This window comes from Heterodontus francisci, chromosome 20, assembly GCF_036365525.1.
Source record: "Heterodontus francisci isolate sHetFra1 chromosome 20, sHetFra1.hap1, whole genome shotgun sequence".
Lineage (NCBI taxonomy): Eukaryota > Metazoa > Chordata > Chondrichthyes > Heterodontiformes > Heterodontidae > Heterodontus > Heterodontus francisci.
Genome location: NC_090390.1, coordinates 26,860,219 through 26,880,079, shown reverse-complemented (window position 1 = coordinate 26,880,079; position 19,861 = coordinate 26,860,219). Strand labels below are relative to the sequence as shown.

The following is a 19,861-nucleotide window of genomic DNA, read 5'->3' as shown; positions in this document are numbered from 1 at the left end:
AGAGACTGCTGATTTTATCAAGACTCTCACAAGGAAAGACCACTTGAGCAAGGCACAAAAAGGCTGCTGGCAGCTGTGGAACTGTATGCCAGTGACATGAGTTATCAGACTAATAGTCCCCAGGAGAGGAAGGTAGATCAATGAGAAAGAAAGACTATTTATCGTGACAAAAATTTGGCCAGTCTGGTGCAGCACATTGGAACATGAAGGTTGGTGCTGTCCCAGATGAGCCTTTCTGGAAAATAGCCTAGAGAACAGGCAGAACCAGTAAACCACAAAGTGAGAAATAGAAGCACACCTGGTTGGAGTACAAGGTTGGAGTACAGAAAACCCAGGACCACTCTGCAGGAGGGAAATGGCACCTATCTGGGGATGATACTTTTCAGGAAAGGTAAACTTTTCCACACACACTTTTGTGTCACTTCTATTGCATCATATGTTTAATGGAGGCAATTATTTTCAGGGGGCATGGATGAATTACTGGATTTAATGTGATGTACAGCTTAGAAATATTTCCTTGTGACATTTGAATAGGATAATCAGACTACATTTAGATTTCCATAGTTGGCTGTTCCTTCTTGAAACTGGTCTGCGTTATTTGATCGGGGCTGCTATCCACTGCTGCGCTCATTATCTGTGTTTTGTCTTGTTTTGTTTGTCCTGAATTCGAATTGGGAAAATGTTCTTTCACACTGATAAAATCCTCAATGTCTTATATTTTTAGGCAAAACTGAAAAACCTGCAGGATGAGTGGCATCGGCTGTCTGATCCGCAGAAACAGGTAGGAGTTGCTTTTGTTTGCATTTCAGACTAAATTATAAATGCAGTAGTTACACGGTGATACCCTCATCTTGATTTACAAATAGACTTGGTGTTTCTACTTCACGCTTTCCCACCAACTTTTGCTATATACTGCCCTCTCTGTTTTCTTTTTTCCCCCCTCTCTTTCTTTGGCCTTTACACATCTGGAACCTGGGTTTAAAATCCAGTGCTGACTGATGGGATCAGAGTTTTCTGTCTGCTGGCTGTAAGGCTTTGTGTAAAGTGAGTTTGTGCCATTTTGGTCCACTTCCTAGTAACCAGGGGCCTACAGCACAAAACTGTTCCTAACTTATCACAAACTGCCAGTTATTGAGACTGGTTTAAGAACATAAAAAATAGGAGCACAAGGAGGCCATAAAGGCCCCTTAAGATTGCTCTGCCATTCACTAAGATCATGGCTGATGTTTGACCTCAGCTCCACTTTCCTGCCCTCTCCTCATATCCATCGATTCCCTTAAAGTCCGAAAATCTATCTCTCTCATTCTTGAATATACTCACCAACCTAGCATCCTGAGCCCTGTGGCTAGAGTTTAAAGATTGATGTGGGAAATAGAGGGGGTAAAAATGACTCTGGCATGGGGGTGGTGCTCTTAAGGAGAGTGCCTGAAATGGGAATTCTACTTCCCCATTTTGAGCCCAAAACGTTGATAAATTACAAAAAAAAAGGGGCACGGGGATGAAGTATTTGACAAACGTTTCATAGATATGACAGTCTTTTGGTCACAGTACTTCAAAATTACCAGAAGTGAAGAAAAGCCGATAGTGTCCATTAAATAGCTTCTCACAAGCACCAGGCTATCTTCTGTGATGGCAAAATTGTTTAGTGAGTGATCAAAGCTGATGCAGCGTGGTAGACAATATCCTGCAGTCTATAAATTGTACTGGTAGTGTATCCGACTGAGCTGTGACCGAATTTGCCATGTGCAAAACATGGAGAGTCAGCTCAATTAATAATTGATCTCTGTATTAAAGGGTACATGCAATTCAAGAAGGTGGGGATTGCATGTTCTAGAATTGTCTGTTCAAAATTGTTTGGATCAACTATTGGTCAGGTCATTAAATTGGCAGCCATTAGGAAGCCAAGTTTTTTGCCTCTTTTGGAGGGAGTGAAGTACAAAAGGGGAGTGGACGGAGGGAAAGAGAACAGACATATGACTTTCTCAACCAGATTCCATGACTAAGCATTGAGAGCAATTCCAGGAACATCCAAGCCTCAGCTGTCTTATCCAACAAGTTAGAAAGCAAGGACTGAGTAGCTATTTGTGATGATGGAAAAGGTGAAACTTCATGAAATTGCTTTTTAAAACTGCTTCCTCAAAAATTTTGAAAAGAATAAAATCCAGCAGCTCCAAAATCTTTCAGTCCACTGTGAAGAAAGATATTTGAAGTGGAAGAATTAAATGAATTCAGCTGCCTATAAAGTCTTGTTGAATCATTAAGCCAATGAAACTTTCGATCTTGCACCAAACTCCAGCCTCCAAATGGGAGTTTGCAATTGAACTTGTAAAATATTGCAGTTGTAGAAAATCACCAGCTGTAGAGCTTCAGAGGGAACACTCTCCCACTGTTCACATAATGTTTTAATCAGGGAAAAATTAACAGGCACTTGGAGAGGTTTGAGTTAATTAAGGAGAGCCAGCACGGATTTGTAAAAGGCCAATGGTGCTTAACTGATTGAATTATTTGAAGTAACAGAGAAGGTTGATGAAGTGAATGCAGTGGTTGTGGAATAGAGGGTCAGTGGCAGGCTGGATTAAAAAATTGGCTTATGGACAGAAAACAGAAAGTCATGGTAAATGGTGTTTTTTTTAGACTGGAGGGTCGTAGACAGTAGTGTTCCCCAAGGGTCAGTGCTAAGACCACTGCTTTTTTTGACATGTATAAATGACTTGGATATTGGAATAGAGAGTAACATTTCAAAGTTTGCCAATGATACTAAACTTGGAGGTGTGGTAGAGAGTGCTACAAATTGTCTTTAACAGGACATAGACGGGCAGACAAGTGGCAGATGGAATTTTAATACAGAGAAGTGTGCAGTAGTGCATTTTGACAGAAGGGATGGGAGAGGCAATATGGACTTAATAGTTTTGAGAGTGCAGGGACAGAGGGAGTTCATGTGCATAGATCTTCGAAGGTGGCAGGATATATTGAGAGAGTATTTAGCAAAGCATATGGGATCTTGGACTTCATAAATAGAGGTATTGAGTACAAAAGCAGGGAACTTGTGCTGAACCTTTATAAAGCTCTGGTTAGGCCCCATCTAGAGTATTGCATCCAGTTCTGGTAACCACACTTTAGGAAGGATGTGAGGGTCCTTGAGAGGGTGCAGAGGAGATTTACCAGAATGATTCCAGGGATGAGGGATTTTAGCGACAAGGTTAGGTTGGAGCAGCTGGGGTCATTCTCCTTGGAGCTAAGGAAGTTGCAGGGAGATCGGATCAAGGTTTTCAAGATTGTTACAGGTTTAGATAAGGTAGACAAAAAAAAGTTGCTTCCATCAGTTGAATTAAAAGGACTAGGGGACACAGATTTAAGGCTTTGGGCAAGAGGTGGGGGGATGTGAGGAAGAACTTTTTTTATGCAGTGAGTGGTAATGACCTGGAACTAGCTGTCTGAGGGTGGTGGAAGTGGAGATGATGAATGATTTCAAAAGCAAATTAGATGGGAAATAAACTTGCAGGGCTATGAGGATAGAGCGGGGGAATGAGACTAACTGACTGGATTGCTCTACAGAGAGCTGGCATGGGCTGAATAGCCTCCTCCTGTGCCATAATAACTGATATTTTCTCTCTCTCTCTCTACATTAGGTATCATGCCTAAAATGTTTGAGTTGCAAGGATGTTTCACCAATGATCATAAACGAGGCTATAGGTATTTCCACTGTGACCTAACACAGGCTGATGATGTTCGCCCACAGGGCTACAAATTTAAGTGGCGGATGCCACAGTTTTAGATGAGTCTGAATTAATGTTGAGAATGACAAGCGGAGCCAATGGGGTGAACTGATCGTGGATCGTTTCGTTTTAAGGTTCAATCAGTTAGAAGTCCCCAATAATCAAGTTCCCGATAGTCAGTTTGTTGCAGCAAAAGATTTTGCAAACAGCATTCTGTGATGGCAGACCTAAACCCGAACCTCCTATACTCCCTACCCTGCCCCTCTCAGTTAATTAAAAATAGTGCATTTGTTTGTGATGTGCAGGTAAAGTGAGATGCATTGTTTGGGTCAATGGCATTTCTCAGAACACTAAAGCTTCTAATTGCTGTAGAAGGAGCAGAACATTCAGCAACGCACTACTGAAGCAAATGCTATTGTTTTGAGATCATGGATATATTTCAATAAATTAAATTGTGGTTGCCTCATGATGGAGTCCAAGTGTTTCCTCGGAAAACCGCAATATGTCCAGTTCAAAGCTCTAGTAAGCTTTTAATCTCAAGTTAATCAAAGTATGACATCTTTGAAATACCAGGGGTATTTTGTGTCATTGGTTTCCAGGCATACAAACAGAACTGTGTTTTTCCACAATTGTCAGGTGGTCCATTTGTTTAGAGATACAGCACTGAAACAGGCCCTTCGGCCCACCGAGTCTGTGCCGACCATCAACCACCCATTTATACGAATCCTACACTAATTCCATATTCCTACCACATCCCCACCTGTCCCTATATTTCCCTACCACCTACCTATACTAGGGGCAATTTATAATGGCCAATTAACCTATCAACCTGCAAGTCTTTGGCATGTGGGAGGAAACCGGAGCACCCGGAGAAAACCCACGCAGACACAGGGAGAACTTGCAAACTCCACACAGGCAGTACCCAGAATTGAACCCGGGTCGCTGGAGCTGTGAGGCTGCGGTGCTAACCACTGCGCCACGTGAACATCAGTTCACGACTTGTCCAGCCAAAGTGTTAAAAATAGTTTACGTTTGGATTTCCTGACTACTGAGAAGAAATAATTTGATTGTGAAAGAAAAAGTTGCAGTGTAACCCCAAGGAACGCTGTTGGTTATAAATCTTCTAAGTTTCCTCATGGGAGTATGAATAGGAACTCCAGGAGCAATCCAGTGGGCACTAGATAGTGTTATTAACAACTTGCTGAAAAGAACTGCAAGGATTTCCAACTTTTTCTTCTTATTGAATCAGTCAGACAGGTTCGTGTAAGGTTGGTCATCATACTGTTTGGCATCGTGCTGGGTCTTTTTGCTTCTGTATATTATTTCGCCTGTAAATAAACCTACTTTTAGTAGTTTAGTTTGTCTGTAGAACACAGCAGCAACCCATGTATTCTCCATTGAGCAATATGCTCTTATTGGGTGTTAAGTGTTAAACCTGGAGACACTAACATTTACACAGTGAAGAATAAAGATCCAAGTTTTGGTTCTGAGAAGCTTGAGCCGTGAACATGAATGAAGGTTTTTGGGGAGGGAACCTGAGTCATCACTGCCTCCAATAATGTTCAACTGGGAGACTACAGAAATTTATATTTGTCTCGTTGGTATTTCCAGCCAGCATGTGAAATGGTGATGCTTGCTAGTTTAAGTCCAGTAAGAAATGGAGCTTATTGTTTATAAAGTCTCACAGCCAGATGCAAATTTCAAAAGGCTTCAGGCCAATTTTAACCTAACCTGCCTGGCAGGAATGGGGTTTGTTCAGGGTTAGATGATCCATTTTACACTCCTGAAGCTGCCCTGTTCCGATTGGTAGGGTTTAGTTAATATTGCGACTTCTGTTTCTGCTTTTGCCTCGTGTTGTTTCAGACAGTAATGTCGATATTCAGGTGATGGAAATAATTAATGTTGATCTGTTTTCCATGGTGTTCCACACAAGGTGTCAAGACTAAGTGTGATCTTCAGCTGAAGCGTGGTTAGATGGAAGGGGATAATTGGGTGTATTACAGTCCTCATTTTAAGACCAGCATTGCTGTTTTTATACAACACCTTGATTTTATACCATAGCATCATAGAATAATACAGCACAGAGGAGTCCATTCAGCCCTTCTTGCCTGTGCCAGCTCTTTGTTAGTGCAATCTAATTAATCCCATTCCCCTGCTTTTTCCCATAACCCTGTAATTTTTTTCCTTCAAGTATTTAGTAACCTTCAAAAGAGAATTGAATATTGAAGCTGCTCCTACCAACCTTTCAGGCAGTACATTCCAGATCACAACAACTCGCTGTGTTTAAAAACAAAACGTTTCCTCCTGTCACCCCTGGTTCTTTTGCCAATCACCTTAAATCTGTGTCTTCTGGTTACCAATCCTCTACCACAGGAAACTGTTTATCCTTCTTTACTCCATCAAAACTCTTCATGATTTTGAACACCTCTACTTAGTCTCCTCTTAACCGTCTCAGCTCTAAGAAAAACTCCAGTTTCCCCAGTCTCTCCACATAACTGACATTTTAAAAAGAATAGAATTTTAAAATAGTTTTAACCTGGCGTTTTCAAAAACAATCTCCTAAGAGATTCCCTGGAACCATTCTAGTAAATCTCTTCTGCACCCTCTCTGAAGCCTTCACATTCTTCATAAAGTGTGCTGCTCAGGATTGGCCACAGTACTTCAGCTGGGGCCTAACCAGTGTTTTACAAAGATTTAGTATAACTTCCTTGCTTTTATGCTATGTGCCTCTATTAATAAAGTCAAGGATCCCAAATGCTTTTTTAACAGCCTTCACAACTTGTCCTGGCAGCTTCAAAAATTTGTGTATGTATGTCCTTATGTGTGTCTGCTCCTTTAAAATTGTACCATTTACTTTATATTGCCTCTTCATTCTTCCTGCCAAAATTAATCACTTGACACTTCTCTGCCTTAAATTTCATCTGCCATGTGTCTGCCAGTTTCACCAGTCTATCTATATCTTCCTGAAGTCTGTTTCTATCATTTTGTTTTACCTCATTTCTGAATTTCATGTCACCTGCAAACTATGAAATGATGCACTGTAAACGCTCGTCCTGGTCATTAATATGAGCAATGGTCCAAATATGGATCACTGGGGAACACCACTGCACACTTCTCTCCATTCTGAGAAACAGTCTGGTAAGCAGAGAAATAGAATTGGTTGGAGGATGAGTTTTCCGCAGTACTGAGTTGTTGACGCAAAAGAGGCACTACAGTGCCACTAGTGGTGGGAGGGTTTAGTTATAGCATTTTGAAATATAAACATGAAGGTAGGAATTTATAATGAGAAACAGCAAAGTGACAACAGAAAGTAAGGTTTTGCAGATCTAAAGTGTGTGCAGATGTATGATTTTTAAAATTAAAGATGGTTACCTGCCTGCTGAGACATAGCTGAGGTATCCTTCAAGGAAGCTGCCATCCACATCCAAGGAATGGAGGAGTATATCTGGGCAGAAGGTCTAGGATGCTTGATACTTTGTGTATCTGTTTATCTTCTGCTGTGTGATAATTTCCCAGAGACAGGTGTACTCTACATAGGAATCATTAAAACACTGTTAAAAGATGCAAAGAATTCAAATACTTTGCTCTTTTGATTTTGAAAGTCATTTAAAGTATTACTAAGTCAAATACAGTGTTATTCTTTGATTTTGCTTCTGTGGAGTTTTATTTAATGTAATATATTATAATTTTAGCCTGAATTGTATGGCCTGACAACATGCTGTTTTCCTTCCTATGGAAGAGATTAGGTGCGTACATTAACGATCCTGTATAACTTCTCGTACATTACTCCAGTGTAAGGATATATCGTTAACCCTAAGGCATACTACTCCTGTTTTCCACTTGCTTTTAATTCAGTCTTCACTCGTAGGCATTGTGGGTTTGCCTATGGAAAGTGCAGCCTGAAGAAGCATGTTGAGAGAAGGCTCACGTTGTAACTTAAGGTGCGCTATACAAGCCACAGATGTTGCTTTGTCCATTGCAAGAAATACTTTGTAATGTCTTAAATCTGTAATTAGATTGCAGATCTAAGGTTTTTGTGGCATCTAGCATTTGGGGCTCTGCTCTTCTAGTGAAGCAATGGCTTTTCATAGGGATGTATGAGTCCAGATGTCTAGAATGAGGAGTTCAGGTTGTCCTTGGACAGTATTTGCATAATTCAGATCTTGCCATTTAATTGTGTTGTAAAGTACTTCTTGAACCATGGAAGTGCTGTCTGCACCCTGCTTTTCTTGGTATATGTTAATGACCTAGACTTGGGTGTACAGGACACAATTTCAAAATTGGTAGCTAACACAAAACTTGGAAGTATTGTAAACTGTGAGGAGGATAGTGATAAACTTTAAGACTTGGTGGAATGGGCGGACACATGGAAGGTGAAATTTAATGCAGAAAAGTGTGAAGTGATCAATTTTGGTAGGAAGAATGAGGGGGGGCAATGTAAATTCAAGTGTACAATTCTAAAGTGGGTGCAAGAGCAGAGGGATCTGGGGATATATGTGCACAAATCATTGAAGGTGGTAGGGCAGGTTGAGAAAGCAGTTAGTTAAGCATAGCGAATCCTGGACTTTATAAATACAGGCATAGAGTACAAAAGCAAGGAAGTTATGGTAAACCTGTATAAAACACTGGTTCATCCTCAACTTGAGTATTGTGTCCAGTTCTGAGCAGCACACTTTCAGAAGGGTATTAAGGCATTAGAGAGGGTGCAGAAAAGATTCACGAGAATAGTTCCAGGGATGAGGAACTTCAGTCACGTGGATAGATTGGAGAAGCAGAGTCTGTTCTCGTTGGAGAAGAGAAGATTAAGAGGAGATTGGATAGAGGTGTTCAAAATAATGAGGCGTCTAGACAGAGCAGATGCGGAAAACTGTTCCCATTGGCCGAAGTATTCAGAACCAGAGAATGCTGATTTAAGCTAATTGGCAAAACCATATATAATATTAGGGTGGCGCAGTGGTTAGCACCGCAGTCTGACAGCTTCAGCGACCCGGGTTCGATTCTGGGTACTGCCTGTGCAGAGTTTGCAAGTTCTCCCTGTGACCGTGTGGGTTTCTGCCGGGTGCTCTGGTTTCCTCCCACAGCCAAAGACTTGCAGGTTGATAGGTAAATTGGCCATTGTAGATTGCCCCTAGTGTAGGTAGGTGGTAGGAGAATTGAGGGAAGGTGGTGATATGGTAGGAATATGGGATTAATGTAGGATTAGTATAAATGGGTGGTTGATGGTTGGCACAGACTTGGTGGGCTGAAGGGCCTGTTTCAGTGCTGTATCTCTAAATAAATAAGCAACGGCGACATGAGGAAAAACTTTAAGCAGTGAGTGGTTAGGATCTGGAATGCACTGCCTCAGAGTGTGGTGAAGGCAAATTCAGTGAGGCCTTCAAAAGAGAATTGGATAATTGTCTGAAGAGAAAATGTTTGCAGGGCTACAGGGAAAAAACCTGGGGAGTGGGACTAGGCAAGCTGTTCTTGCCGGGAGCTGGCATGGACATGGTGGGCCGAATGGCCTCCTTCTGTGCTGTACCCATTCTATAATTCTATGGATATATGTGTATAATTACAGCATATTTTAAAGTGCTTGCAAAACAGGATGTGAGTTCAAGCCTTCAACTGCACAATATTCTACTCTGACTACCTCCCATTGACTTTAGGCTTTAGTAATGTGGAATGGCACGAGCAATGTTCTTAAGCTTCAGTGTGACTTTGTGGGGAACAGAAATTCCCCCTGGCGTGTATTCTTCATTGGTTGTTCCCACCCATTGTTAACACTATCAACCAAATTGTGAGACATTGGGAGGATGTCTGTGACTGAAGGGATTTTAGTGGGACTGGTATGTAAATTATTCAAAGATAACTTGCAAGTACAAAAAAAAATCAAGGCTTTAGAATGCTTCAGACCTCATTGTGTTCAATTCTAAACACCCAACTTAGGTATTATATACTAACCTTGAAGAAATCTCAGTAACAGTTTGCCAGGATGATGACTGGGATGAAGGGACTGAGTTGTTGAGAAACTGGTAAAACTGGTGTTATGATCCTGAGAGATGAAAAGGTTAAGGGGTGATCTGATGTGAGGTTTGTGAAATAACGGAGGACAACATTCACAGGGTAGATGCAGAATAATTCTTCTACTGGCAGACATATTCAGGATAAAGGAACATAATGTTAAAATTCAAACCAAACCTCTTGAAAGCAAATCGAGGAAGAAATTTTCCTGAAGGATTGTTAGCATGTGGAATGTATTGCTCCAGAAGGCTGTAAATGCAAAATTAGTCAAGGTGTTTAAAGGGCGGCTGGTGCTTGGGAAGCAAAGGTATATTACAGAAAAGGCAGGGAATTGAAATTGAAACAATTGAACTGCCATGCTAATCAAAATGGTGGCACAAGCTCACTGAGCTGGATGGCCCAATGGTCTTGGTATGACAATTCAATTATCATTGTCTGTTTAGTGGAGTTCACCTCTCAAGTCTTTATTGGACTTTCTTCAGGTCAGGAAAGATGATCTCTTTCTTGCCTTTGTGTAATTACTTGAGAGATGTTGGCAGCTGTGAGACTAAAGGCTGCATTTATACTGAGACTGGTAGCTGCAATCTCAGTTCCAGAGAAGGCTTTGCCTTATTTATATATTTTTTTTATTCATTCATGGGATGTGGGCATCGCTGGCCAGGCCAGCATTTATTGTCCATCTCTAATTGCCCTTGAGAAGGTGGTGGTGAGCTGCCTTCTTGAACCGCTGCAGTCCAGGTCGGGTAGGTACACCCACAGTGCTGTTAGGAAGGGAGTTCCAGGATTTTGACCCAGCGACCGTGAAGGAACGGCGATATAGTTCCAAGTCAGGATGGTGTGTAACTTGGAGGGGAACTTGCAGGTGGTGGTGTTCCCATGCATTTGCTGCCCTTGTCCCTCTAAGTTGGTAGAGGTCGCAGGTTTGGAAGCTGCTGTCTAAGGAGTCTTGGTGCGTTGCTGCAGTGTGTCTTGTAGATGGTACACACTGTTGCCACTGTGTCAGTGGTAGCTGGTTCGAACTGGAACTCTCACACCCAGGAGAGAAATCTGCACTTGTGTGAATACAGCCTGTGCTCAAGGAAAGGCCTACAATGAGGTTGAGTGGCTGTCACTTAGTTATCCAAGATATCTGATTTGATGCTCAGAATTTCCATTGTTCAATTGTAGTTCATCTACCTCATTAATCCATTTTCGCTCCTTTCTAGGTGACTGGCAGTTGTGCCACAGCCCCCTGTGTTTATTCACTTAATACTTTATTTATTTAGAGATACAGGCCCTTCGGCCCACCAAGTCTGTGCCGACCATCAACCACCCATTTATACTAATCCTACATTAATCCCATATTCCTACCACATCCCCACCTTCCCTCAATTCCCCTACCTCTACTAGGGGCAATTTATAATGGCCAATTTACCTATCAACCTGCAAGTCTTTGGCTGTGGGAGGAAACCGGAACACCTGGCGAAAGCCCATGCGGTCACAGGGAGAACTTGTAAACACCGCACAGGCAGTACCCAGAATCAAACCCAGGTCGCTGGAGCTGTGAGGCTGCGGTGCTAACCGCTGCGCCACTATGCCGCCCTGGTCAAACCTCGATCAATCATTTTGGGGTATAAATCGAAATCATCCCAGGAATAATCTCTCTGAAAAAGACAGTTTTAGCTCTCTGGAAAAGATGGTGCATTACTCTGCTGGAAACTGCATTCTGTCAAATGCTTTTTGCTTCTGTCAGATAAATGGCTTCTCTTTAATTGCTGATAAATGTATTAACTTGCTGCAGAAATAGTATTCCCTCCTCTTCTGATTTGATAGATTTACCATTGAGTCCTCTGATGAATTAATTGAGCAGAAGGGTCTGGGTATATATCCTGAAAAGTACACTTTCATTCTGAGATAGTAACTTTGCTAACAGCATTTGTATAATGAGTATTTCAGTTCAGTGGCTAACATTTGGTTGGCTTTTCAGTTTCCTTGTCCCATTCTAAAGTTTTCATTAATTTAAAAACTTTTTGTCAATCTTTAACATGACTAATGATACATATTAGATTTTTGTTCACACACCATATATAATATTAATGTATATATTTTGTTGTGTTAAACTGGTGTAAGCTATTCAAGTACTTGCATTATATAATGCCTTGCCATACCAAACATCTCGAAGTGCTTGACACTATGAATTACTGTTGAAATGACTGTTAATGTGGGCAAACACAGCAGCTGTTCCACATTGTAAATACTGTGTAAAAGCAAGGAGATTAATGTCCAGTGGTGGTATCGGTTGAGGGAGAAATGTTGGCCAAGACACCGGGAGAATTCTGGGCTCTTCTTTGAATAGTGCTGTGAGATCTTTTATGTCCAGCTAAATAAAATACACTGGGCAGATGTGACTCTGGTTTAACCTCTCTTCCAAAGAACAGCAGCTCCTCATGCCCTCAGCTTTGCTGTTAGCAGGTTTTGAATTCAGTCTAGGCTGTGAGGCTTGAGTCACAATCACCTTGAGTCAAACTAAAATTGTTTTCATCTGGTTGTAGGAGAATCCTAAGGGATATTGAAATCTGTGCACTATAGTTCATTTCCAAGCTGTGTTTGAGTTAAATTACTTTTTTTTCCCCTCCCGAGCATCTGAGTTGAAGGGCTGGGGAAGCCACTGAGTGAAACCTTGAGTTTCTTTCAATATAAGGACCTTATGCTCCCATGTTTAAAAGAATTAAACAGTTTATGAAAGGCAAACCAGAAAAAACAACAGTACTGTTTCTGCAATTTGTAGAATTTGCAGCACAGCAATAGGCCATTCAAGCCAACTCGTTTATGCTCCACATGAACCTCCTCCCAGTTTGACAACAAAAGTATTGTTTTTCTCCCAATGCATGAATATCTCACACCAGCTGTTACTTTTCTAGGTGTACACACAGCTGGCCGAGGATGACAAAATCCGCTACCAGAATGAAATCAGGTCCTGGGAGGAGCAAATGATCGAGACAGGACATGAAGATGTTATTCGTGTGAAACAGAAGAGAAGAGCTCAAAGGTTGCTGCGGATGAAAGCAAAACCAAATCAAACAGTCTTGAAAACAGTCCCTACAACAGCTAAAACCTCAAAACCATCCACGGCTTCGAGCACAACCAAGGCAGTCAACAGCAAGAAGAAAGCTGAAGAATAAGGCTGTTCTTAAGAGATGTACTATTTTTATTGGCCATACTGATAACCAATGTTGAATACTGACTTCTTATTCCTGACATTCCAGGAATCCACATGAGAGTATGTCCCTGAAATGTTTCATTGGATCTTTGAATTTTTCTACTTGCTGATGACGGAATGACATTTTGTGGCAGCAGATTTGTATCAGGCATAGTATTCTAGTTACTGGAAGGGAATAGTACCTGCAGTTCAAGTTGACATATGTGAAGAGCCTGTTGTCTACAGCGGAAGTGATGTAATTTACCAGTCTGTAAATACACAAACGGTGACTGAAATAATGTTAATCAAATCTAATCTAGTGATCTACAGATTCTTGAGTTGGAGAGCTCAGCAGTGGGCAGGGTCTGTACTGTAAATTTTACAACCTTTCTTTCTTGTAAACTGAAATTATGAATCAGTGCAGCAACAAAAACTATCAACTGAAGTTTTTTTTCCAATTATGGTATGTAAATAAAACTCCAATTTGCATATACTGTTAACACAACTTGCATTTGTATAGTGCCTTCAATGTAATGAAACATCTGAAGGCAATTCATATAGGAGAGAAATGAGCAGGGTATTAGTGGCAGTTAGTCAAAATGACAGACAGAATGAGGAGACTTTTGAAGGTGAGGAGAGCAGTCATGAGTTGAAGAGAATTTGAGAGGATGTTTCAGAGCATAGGGCGAAGATGCTTTAAAGCTCTGCTATCAATAGGACTGTTTTTGGGGGGAGGTGAATGTGAGGCCTCAGTCTGTGGGCTGGGACATAGAACTGAAAGTACTTGTGAAAGTAGGAAGGGAGGACAGGATATGTCAGGAGACATGGAACAAGTGTAGATGGGTGAGAATAGAAGTGATGGACAAGTGGAACTCAGTGCACAACAGGATATGAGCAGCAGAGTTTTGGATTGTGTAAAGGGAGCTTGGGTGGCTGTTCAAGAATTATGGTCTAGAAGAAATAAAAGCACAGATAAGGAGGTGTCATTGGCAAGATAAGATGGGCAATGTTATATTAGAATATGGGGTTTGATGCTCAGCTTTGAATCAATAGGATGTCAAAGTTACTGCATTGGTTAGCACCAAGGAAACAGGACAGCGTCCGAAGCAAAGATGCAGAGTTTTTGGTAAGAGCTATAGTTTTGGTTTTCATAGTGTTCAACTGGATAATGTTCTGATTCATCCACAATTTGATGTCATTTACACAATCTGACAACACGGGTAATTGTGGAATTAAGAGTGGCGGTGTCATCAGTAAGGATGTGGAAACTGCACCTGCACCTATGGGTAATATTGTCAAGGGACAACATATATACAAAGAAAAGGAGATGGCAATAACAATGTTGGCGTATTGAGGTGTCTGAGAGAACTGTGCAGTGGTGGGAGGAGAAATCATTGGTGACATATCTGCACTGGGGCAAGTAAGAGTAAATGGCAATCTCTGAGGTTGACTGTAGAGGGGGATGGAATGGTCAGTTGTGTTGAAGGGCACAGAATAATCCAGCTGGGAAAAGAGCAGCACAGTTGCAGTAACAGAGTTTGTATTTTGTGACTTTGACTGAGGCAGTCATGGCGGTTAGCCAGGGTAGAAACTGGGTTGTCGGATATGTAGAAGTTATTTTGGGAGAGGTAAGCACAGCGCTCGGCGATAGCCAGATGTGTAGAATCTTGAAGAGGAAAGGGAAAGTAGGAATGGGACTATGAAAACAAAACAACGGAAATGATCAAATGTTGGATTGGAGTTTGCATTCAGTTCACCCCAGCTGTTCATATAATCTTAGGTCATGACATAACTTAGAAAATTTCTCCTGAAGTTGACATTTTTAGAATAGCTCCGGAATCTAGTGAGGTGATTTTTTGATTGACTTCCACTTTAAACCACAACCCATGTTCATTTAGTGTGTCAGCCATGGCTCAGTTGGCAGCAATCTCACCTCTGAGTCAGAGGTTTTTGGATTCAAGTTCCACTCCAGGCCTTGAGCATAAGCATCAAGGCTGATACTCCAGTGCAGTACTGAGGGAGGGCTGCAATGTTGGGAGCTGCCATTTTTTCGGATGAGTTGTTAAACTGAGGCTCCTTCTGCCCTCTCTAGACATTAAAGATCCAATGGCACTATTTTGAAGAAGAGCAGGGGAGTTATCCCTGCTATCCTGGCCGATATTTATCCCTCAACCAACATCACAAAGGCAAATTATCTAGTTATTATCACATTGCTGTTCGTGGGAGCTTGCTGTGCGCAAATTAGCTGCTGCATTTCCTACATTACAACAGTGACTACATTTCAGAAAGTACTTTGACTGTAAAGCACTTCAGGACATCCTGTGGTCGTGAAAGGTGCTATATAATTGCATGTCTTTTTATACCATTTGACAGTTTAGTTTTTCACCAGATTTACAACTGTTAACTGTCAGATATACTAGCATAAATGGAGTATGTTTGGATCTTCCTGTAGATTTAAAATAATCATGCCACATTGGTAGTTGTGAAAATGATCAGACTCAAGACAATAGCCTGATCAATATTCCTACTGAACCTTTTGCTTTTACTTATAATACAACCATTATATGCTTAACTTGCAATATTCATTCCAGTTCCTGGGGTAGAGTATTCTTCAATGTCTCAATTATCCAGTAAGTTTGTAGTTGTGGCTGCAGATTCTAGGGGTTGGATTTTCATTGGGGGCAGGAACAGAGGCGGACGGGGCTGCAAATTCTGTGCCACCCAACGTCATGAAGGCTTCCCAACACGATTCCAGTGCACAGAGATTTTGGAACTGATGTCAGGAAGCAAGACCCGGCAACCTGCCAGAATATGCCAATTGAGGATGTAATCGAGTTAGTTTTCTGTAGTTTTCTGCTAGTTAAGGACCAATCTACAATTTTTGAAGTGAAGCACGGAAACCATGCTGGATCTCGAGCACATCTACGAGGAGGAAGCGGCAATGTTGCGGGGATCCAGTTATGGCGGTTCAAAGATATAGGCTCATAAAAGGTTGGAAGGCTCAGAGAAGCACTCATCCACTGGCACACTGTTGCCATTGCGTGAGCAGAGTTGTGAGAGTGCTGGGACAGGTCAGTGGGGCTACTCTGAGATTGTCAAGTAGCGATGAGTATCACCATCCTTAGCAGTAGATGCAGACCCCTGGGTATAAGGAGAGCAGAGGACAGAAACGAGAGGCAGGAAGACAATGAAGGTGATTCCCTCAGCATAGGGTGTACTGTTAAAGAATAAAAACCAGTGCTGCAGGAGACTGTGCATATCCAGGAAGATGGTTTCTGACATTTGTGCCCTCATGGAGGAAGACCTCAGAGCTCACAGGACAGGTGACCATGCCCTGCCCATAGCCATGAAAGTCATTGTAGCTTTGAACTTCTTTGCTACTGGATCGTTCCAAGGATTGGCAGTGGACCTTGTTGGTGTGTCTCAAGCGGCAGCACACTATTGCATATTGCAGTCACTGATTCCCTGTTTGCGAGAGCAGGGGAGCACATTGACTTTCAAATGGACGAGGCCTCGCAGGCACAGAGGGCAGTGATTTGCCTTCATCGTTGGATTCCCTCAGCTGCAGGGCATCGTTGATTGTACCCACGTGGCCTTCAAGGTGCCGAGTGAGCAGCCAGTGAGATTCATCAACAGGAAGGGCTTCCACTTCCTGAATGTTTGGCTGGTATGTGACCACAGCAAGTGTTTTATTCATGTGTGTGCACTACCCTGGCATGACGTCTTCATTCTTCAGTAATCGAGTGTGCTGCTACTCTTGGCACTAGTGACGCACTGTGGATGGATTCTAGGGGATCAGAGATATCCCTGGAAGAGATGGCTAATGACACCTTTGCATGCTCCTGCAACAGAGCCGCAGATGGACTTCAATCAAAGCCATCTGCTTGCAAGTACCACCATCAGGGCTTTTGAAGATGTGGTTCCAGGGCCTTGACCGATCTGGTGCCACCCTCCAGTACACTCCTAAAAGAGTGCTGTGCATTGCAATGGTCTGCTGCATTCTCCATAACGTGGCCCTGCAGAGAGGTGTGCACCTTGAAGAGGGTGAAGCACTAGAGTGGCACATTTCATCGGAGGAGGCGGAAGATGCACAGCTGAATGGTGCCCATGCTGTGCAAAGAGGTTGCTGGGGCCGCCTCATGAGTTGAAGCACTCATCAGGATAGCCTGGACGCTAAGGCCAATCAGCTCCAGGCACGTTTCACCTGAGTGCTACCAATCCCGCAGGACTGAGGCCACTGATGCTCACTTTGCTCTGAATGTGAGCACAACTCCTGAATGGTTTCACTCTTACCAAAATGGATGGAACGCATCTCTCCAGCAGTCACAGTGTCCACCTTCACAGGCCATTGCATCTCTTGCCCACTTCCCTCTTTTGCTGTATTGCCATCAAAGAATGGAAATGCGCAAGTCTGGGTTCATGCAACATGTTTATCATAATGCAAAATAATAACTTTACACATCCACAGATAAAAGACACCCAAGTGAACTGCTCAGTGCAATTAATGATGCGGTGGACATCGATTGCGGCCACTCCTACGGGGCACTCCCCATGTGGCCTTGGATGAAGTGAAGGTAGCCTGCTCGTGTGGCTGCATGCAGCTGAGATGCACATGGTGCGCAGTCTCTGTCACAGGGCATTGCTGAATAGATGGTTCCTCAGTCAGAGGGGCCAAGAAGGCAGATGACGACAGCACCCTGTGAGGGGTGGCCTCTTCATCATCAGTCACTGCCACAGTTCTTTCATGGCACACTAGAAGGAACCACCTGCTGGGCGCAGCTGGCTTCCACTCCATGCATCTTGGCACAATTGGTGCCTCTGACCAGTCAATGCTACAGGATGAGGCATACATTCTGTACATGTCAGTGCACTGTTCCTGCATCCACTGAGAGTGATGCCACTATTTGCCCCTCCTTGAGGTTGGCCACTCCTGCAATGGAGGAGCTCATGTGTTCCAAACCCTGAGCCATGGTGGTGCACATGTGCTAGATGGACTCCTCCATTCTTAACCGATGACTCTGCACTGCCTCAGGGAACTCCGACATGTGGGCACACATCTCGTGCTGCTGGTCAAAGTAGAGCAATCTTGTGTGTGATGCTCTTAGCTAGGCATCTCCGCTCAGCTTAGCATAGCTGTGTCTGTCTGCCATCCTCTGGGAGGGGGACTGCCCACAATTGCTTCTGCATCTCTCATCTTCTCCTACTCACTCGTGATGCGCAATTCACCTAGTGTTATCCTTTCTTATCGTGCTTCAGGACCCACCCATGTGAGTGTACCTAAGTTAATGGAGGGAGAACATGAATGCTGTGGTGAAGCAGCCTCTGTTGCTTCATTCTCAATTGAGGACTCAGGTGACGTCCCTCTGGCACTGGCATGCTTCTCCCTCCACAACTGGCCCTGCGGGAGACACAAGAAGGTGATCGTGAGAGCTCGCCTCTGCCAGCAGGTCCCTCTGCAGAGCTGAGGCATAACAATGCAGCTGAAGTTTTGGTATGCTGTCACACAGGGAGGAGTGCACTCCATCTCCCTCACCTGGAGATTTTCATATCTTTTCACACTGTCCTACATGGATTCCCATTTCTCCATTGCCCACTTCCTCATGTGAATGTCACCCTAACCATCTGAAGGGCCACCTCTTCCGTGCTTGTCAGGGTAGCGAGCTGGGGCTCACCACCACCGGTCTGAGCCCTCTGGGATTGTGTGTCCTTTTCTTCTGCAAGGACAAAAGAAAGAGATATAAAACAATGCTGGCCCCCTTCAACAATTCCAGTGGCTCATTTGCATGAGCTGTTGCATTCTTCTGTGCTGGATGATCCTCAATAGCACTAGGGTTTTGAGCTTTGCTAATGGGCCAGTAATGCTCCTGGGCTCACGCTTCTCCCACGTGCAGGAGCACTATGTGCCCTCAAGCTGCCGAGCTTGTGTGCCTGCTGGTGACTATAGACGTGGAGGCCTCTCATCTGGGTGTCACGCTGCACTCCACTTGCCGGACAATAGATCACTGAACCACTCACGGCCCTGAACCCACATTCCCCTCACCACCAGGCTGTGGCTGCTGACTTGGTTTGCCATCTCCAGCCAGGTCTGGTTGTCTGGCCTTCTGCCACCCTCTGGGAGCAGCACATTTCTCCAATCTCCCACTGCCTCCAAAAGCACCTGAAGGGAGGCATCAGTAAACCTTGGGGGCTACCCTGGCACGGGTGGATGAGCTGAGGTGTCTCCTCTGTCATCGCTGGCTGAAATGGAAACTTCAGTAATGGCTGCCATCGGCGCATTAAATCCAGCCCAAACAATTAGAGTCCCGCCTCTCCCCACGGCGAACACACTCTCCAGCCAATTAACAGCAAAATTCACAAATCGCTTCCCGTGAATCTTCCCGACACGGTGCAGGGTCGGGACCAGGAAATGATCCTGACATCAGTGTCCTGATCCCAGACTGAAAATCCAGCCCCAGATTTTCTGCTGTCCTCTGAAATTTGATCAGTACATTTGTTTTCTGAACTTCATGGGATCCCCTCTCCTTTCCAATATGTAGCCGGAGCAGGCAATGTAACCTGACCAGTACAATTGACCTCTACCAGGGTATTGTTGCTGTGCTGCTATGGGAAGTATAAACTGTAGCACTGATTTACACGATGACCAGATGTCTTGCTGAATAATGGATTTCAGCAAGTCACGCCACCTCCAGTTATTAAAACATCTGCAGCCTGTATGCTCCTGGGGCCAGCTGCAAAGACCAGAGTCTTACTGCGTATACAAAAATAATGCAGGCAAAAAGAGAAGAACTTAATTAATTCCACAGTTGTCAATGTAAATATAGTTATAATCAAGTAAATTAAAAGCAAAATACTGCGGATGCTGGAAATCTGAAACATAAACAAGAAATGCTGGAAATACTCAGCAGGTCTGGCAGCACCTGTGGAGAGAGAAGCAGAGTTAACGTTTCAGTTCAGTGACCCTTCA

The 19,861-nt window shown here is 43.3% G+C and overlaps 1 protein-coding gene across 1 annotated transcript in view; it reads left to right on the top strand.

The window, feature by feature from the left end:
- Positions 1-13,386, top strand: part of tfam (transcription factor A, mitochondrial) — a 37,997-nt gene extending 24,611 nt beyond the window's left edge. The window contains exons 6-7 of the mRNA XM_068052482.1: positions 725-781; positions 12,620-13,386. Of these exons, the coding sequence (XP_067908583.1) occupies positions 725-781; positions 12,620-12,880 (318 nt within the window). The 3' untranslated portion in view covers positions 12,881-13,386. The remainder of the gene's footprint in view (positions 1-724; positions 782-12,619) is intronic.
- The last annotated feature ends 6,475 nt before the right edge of the window (positions 13,387-19,861 follow it).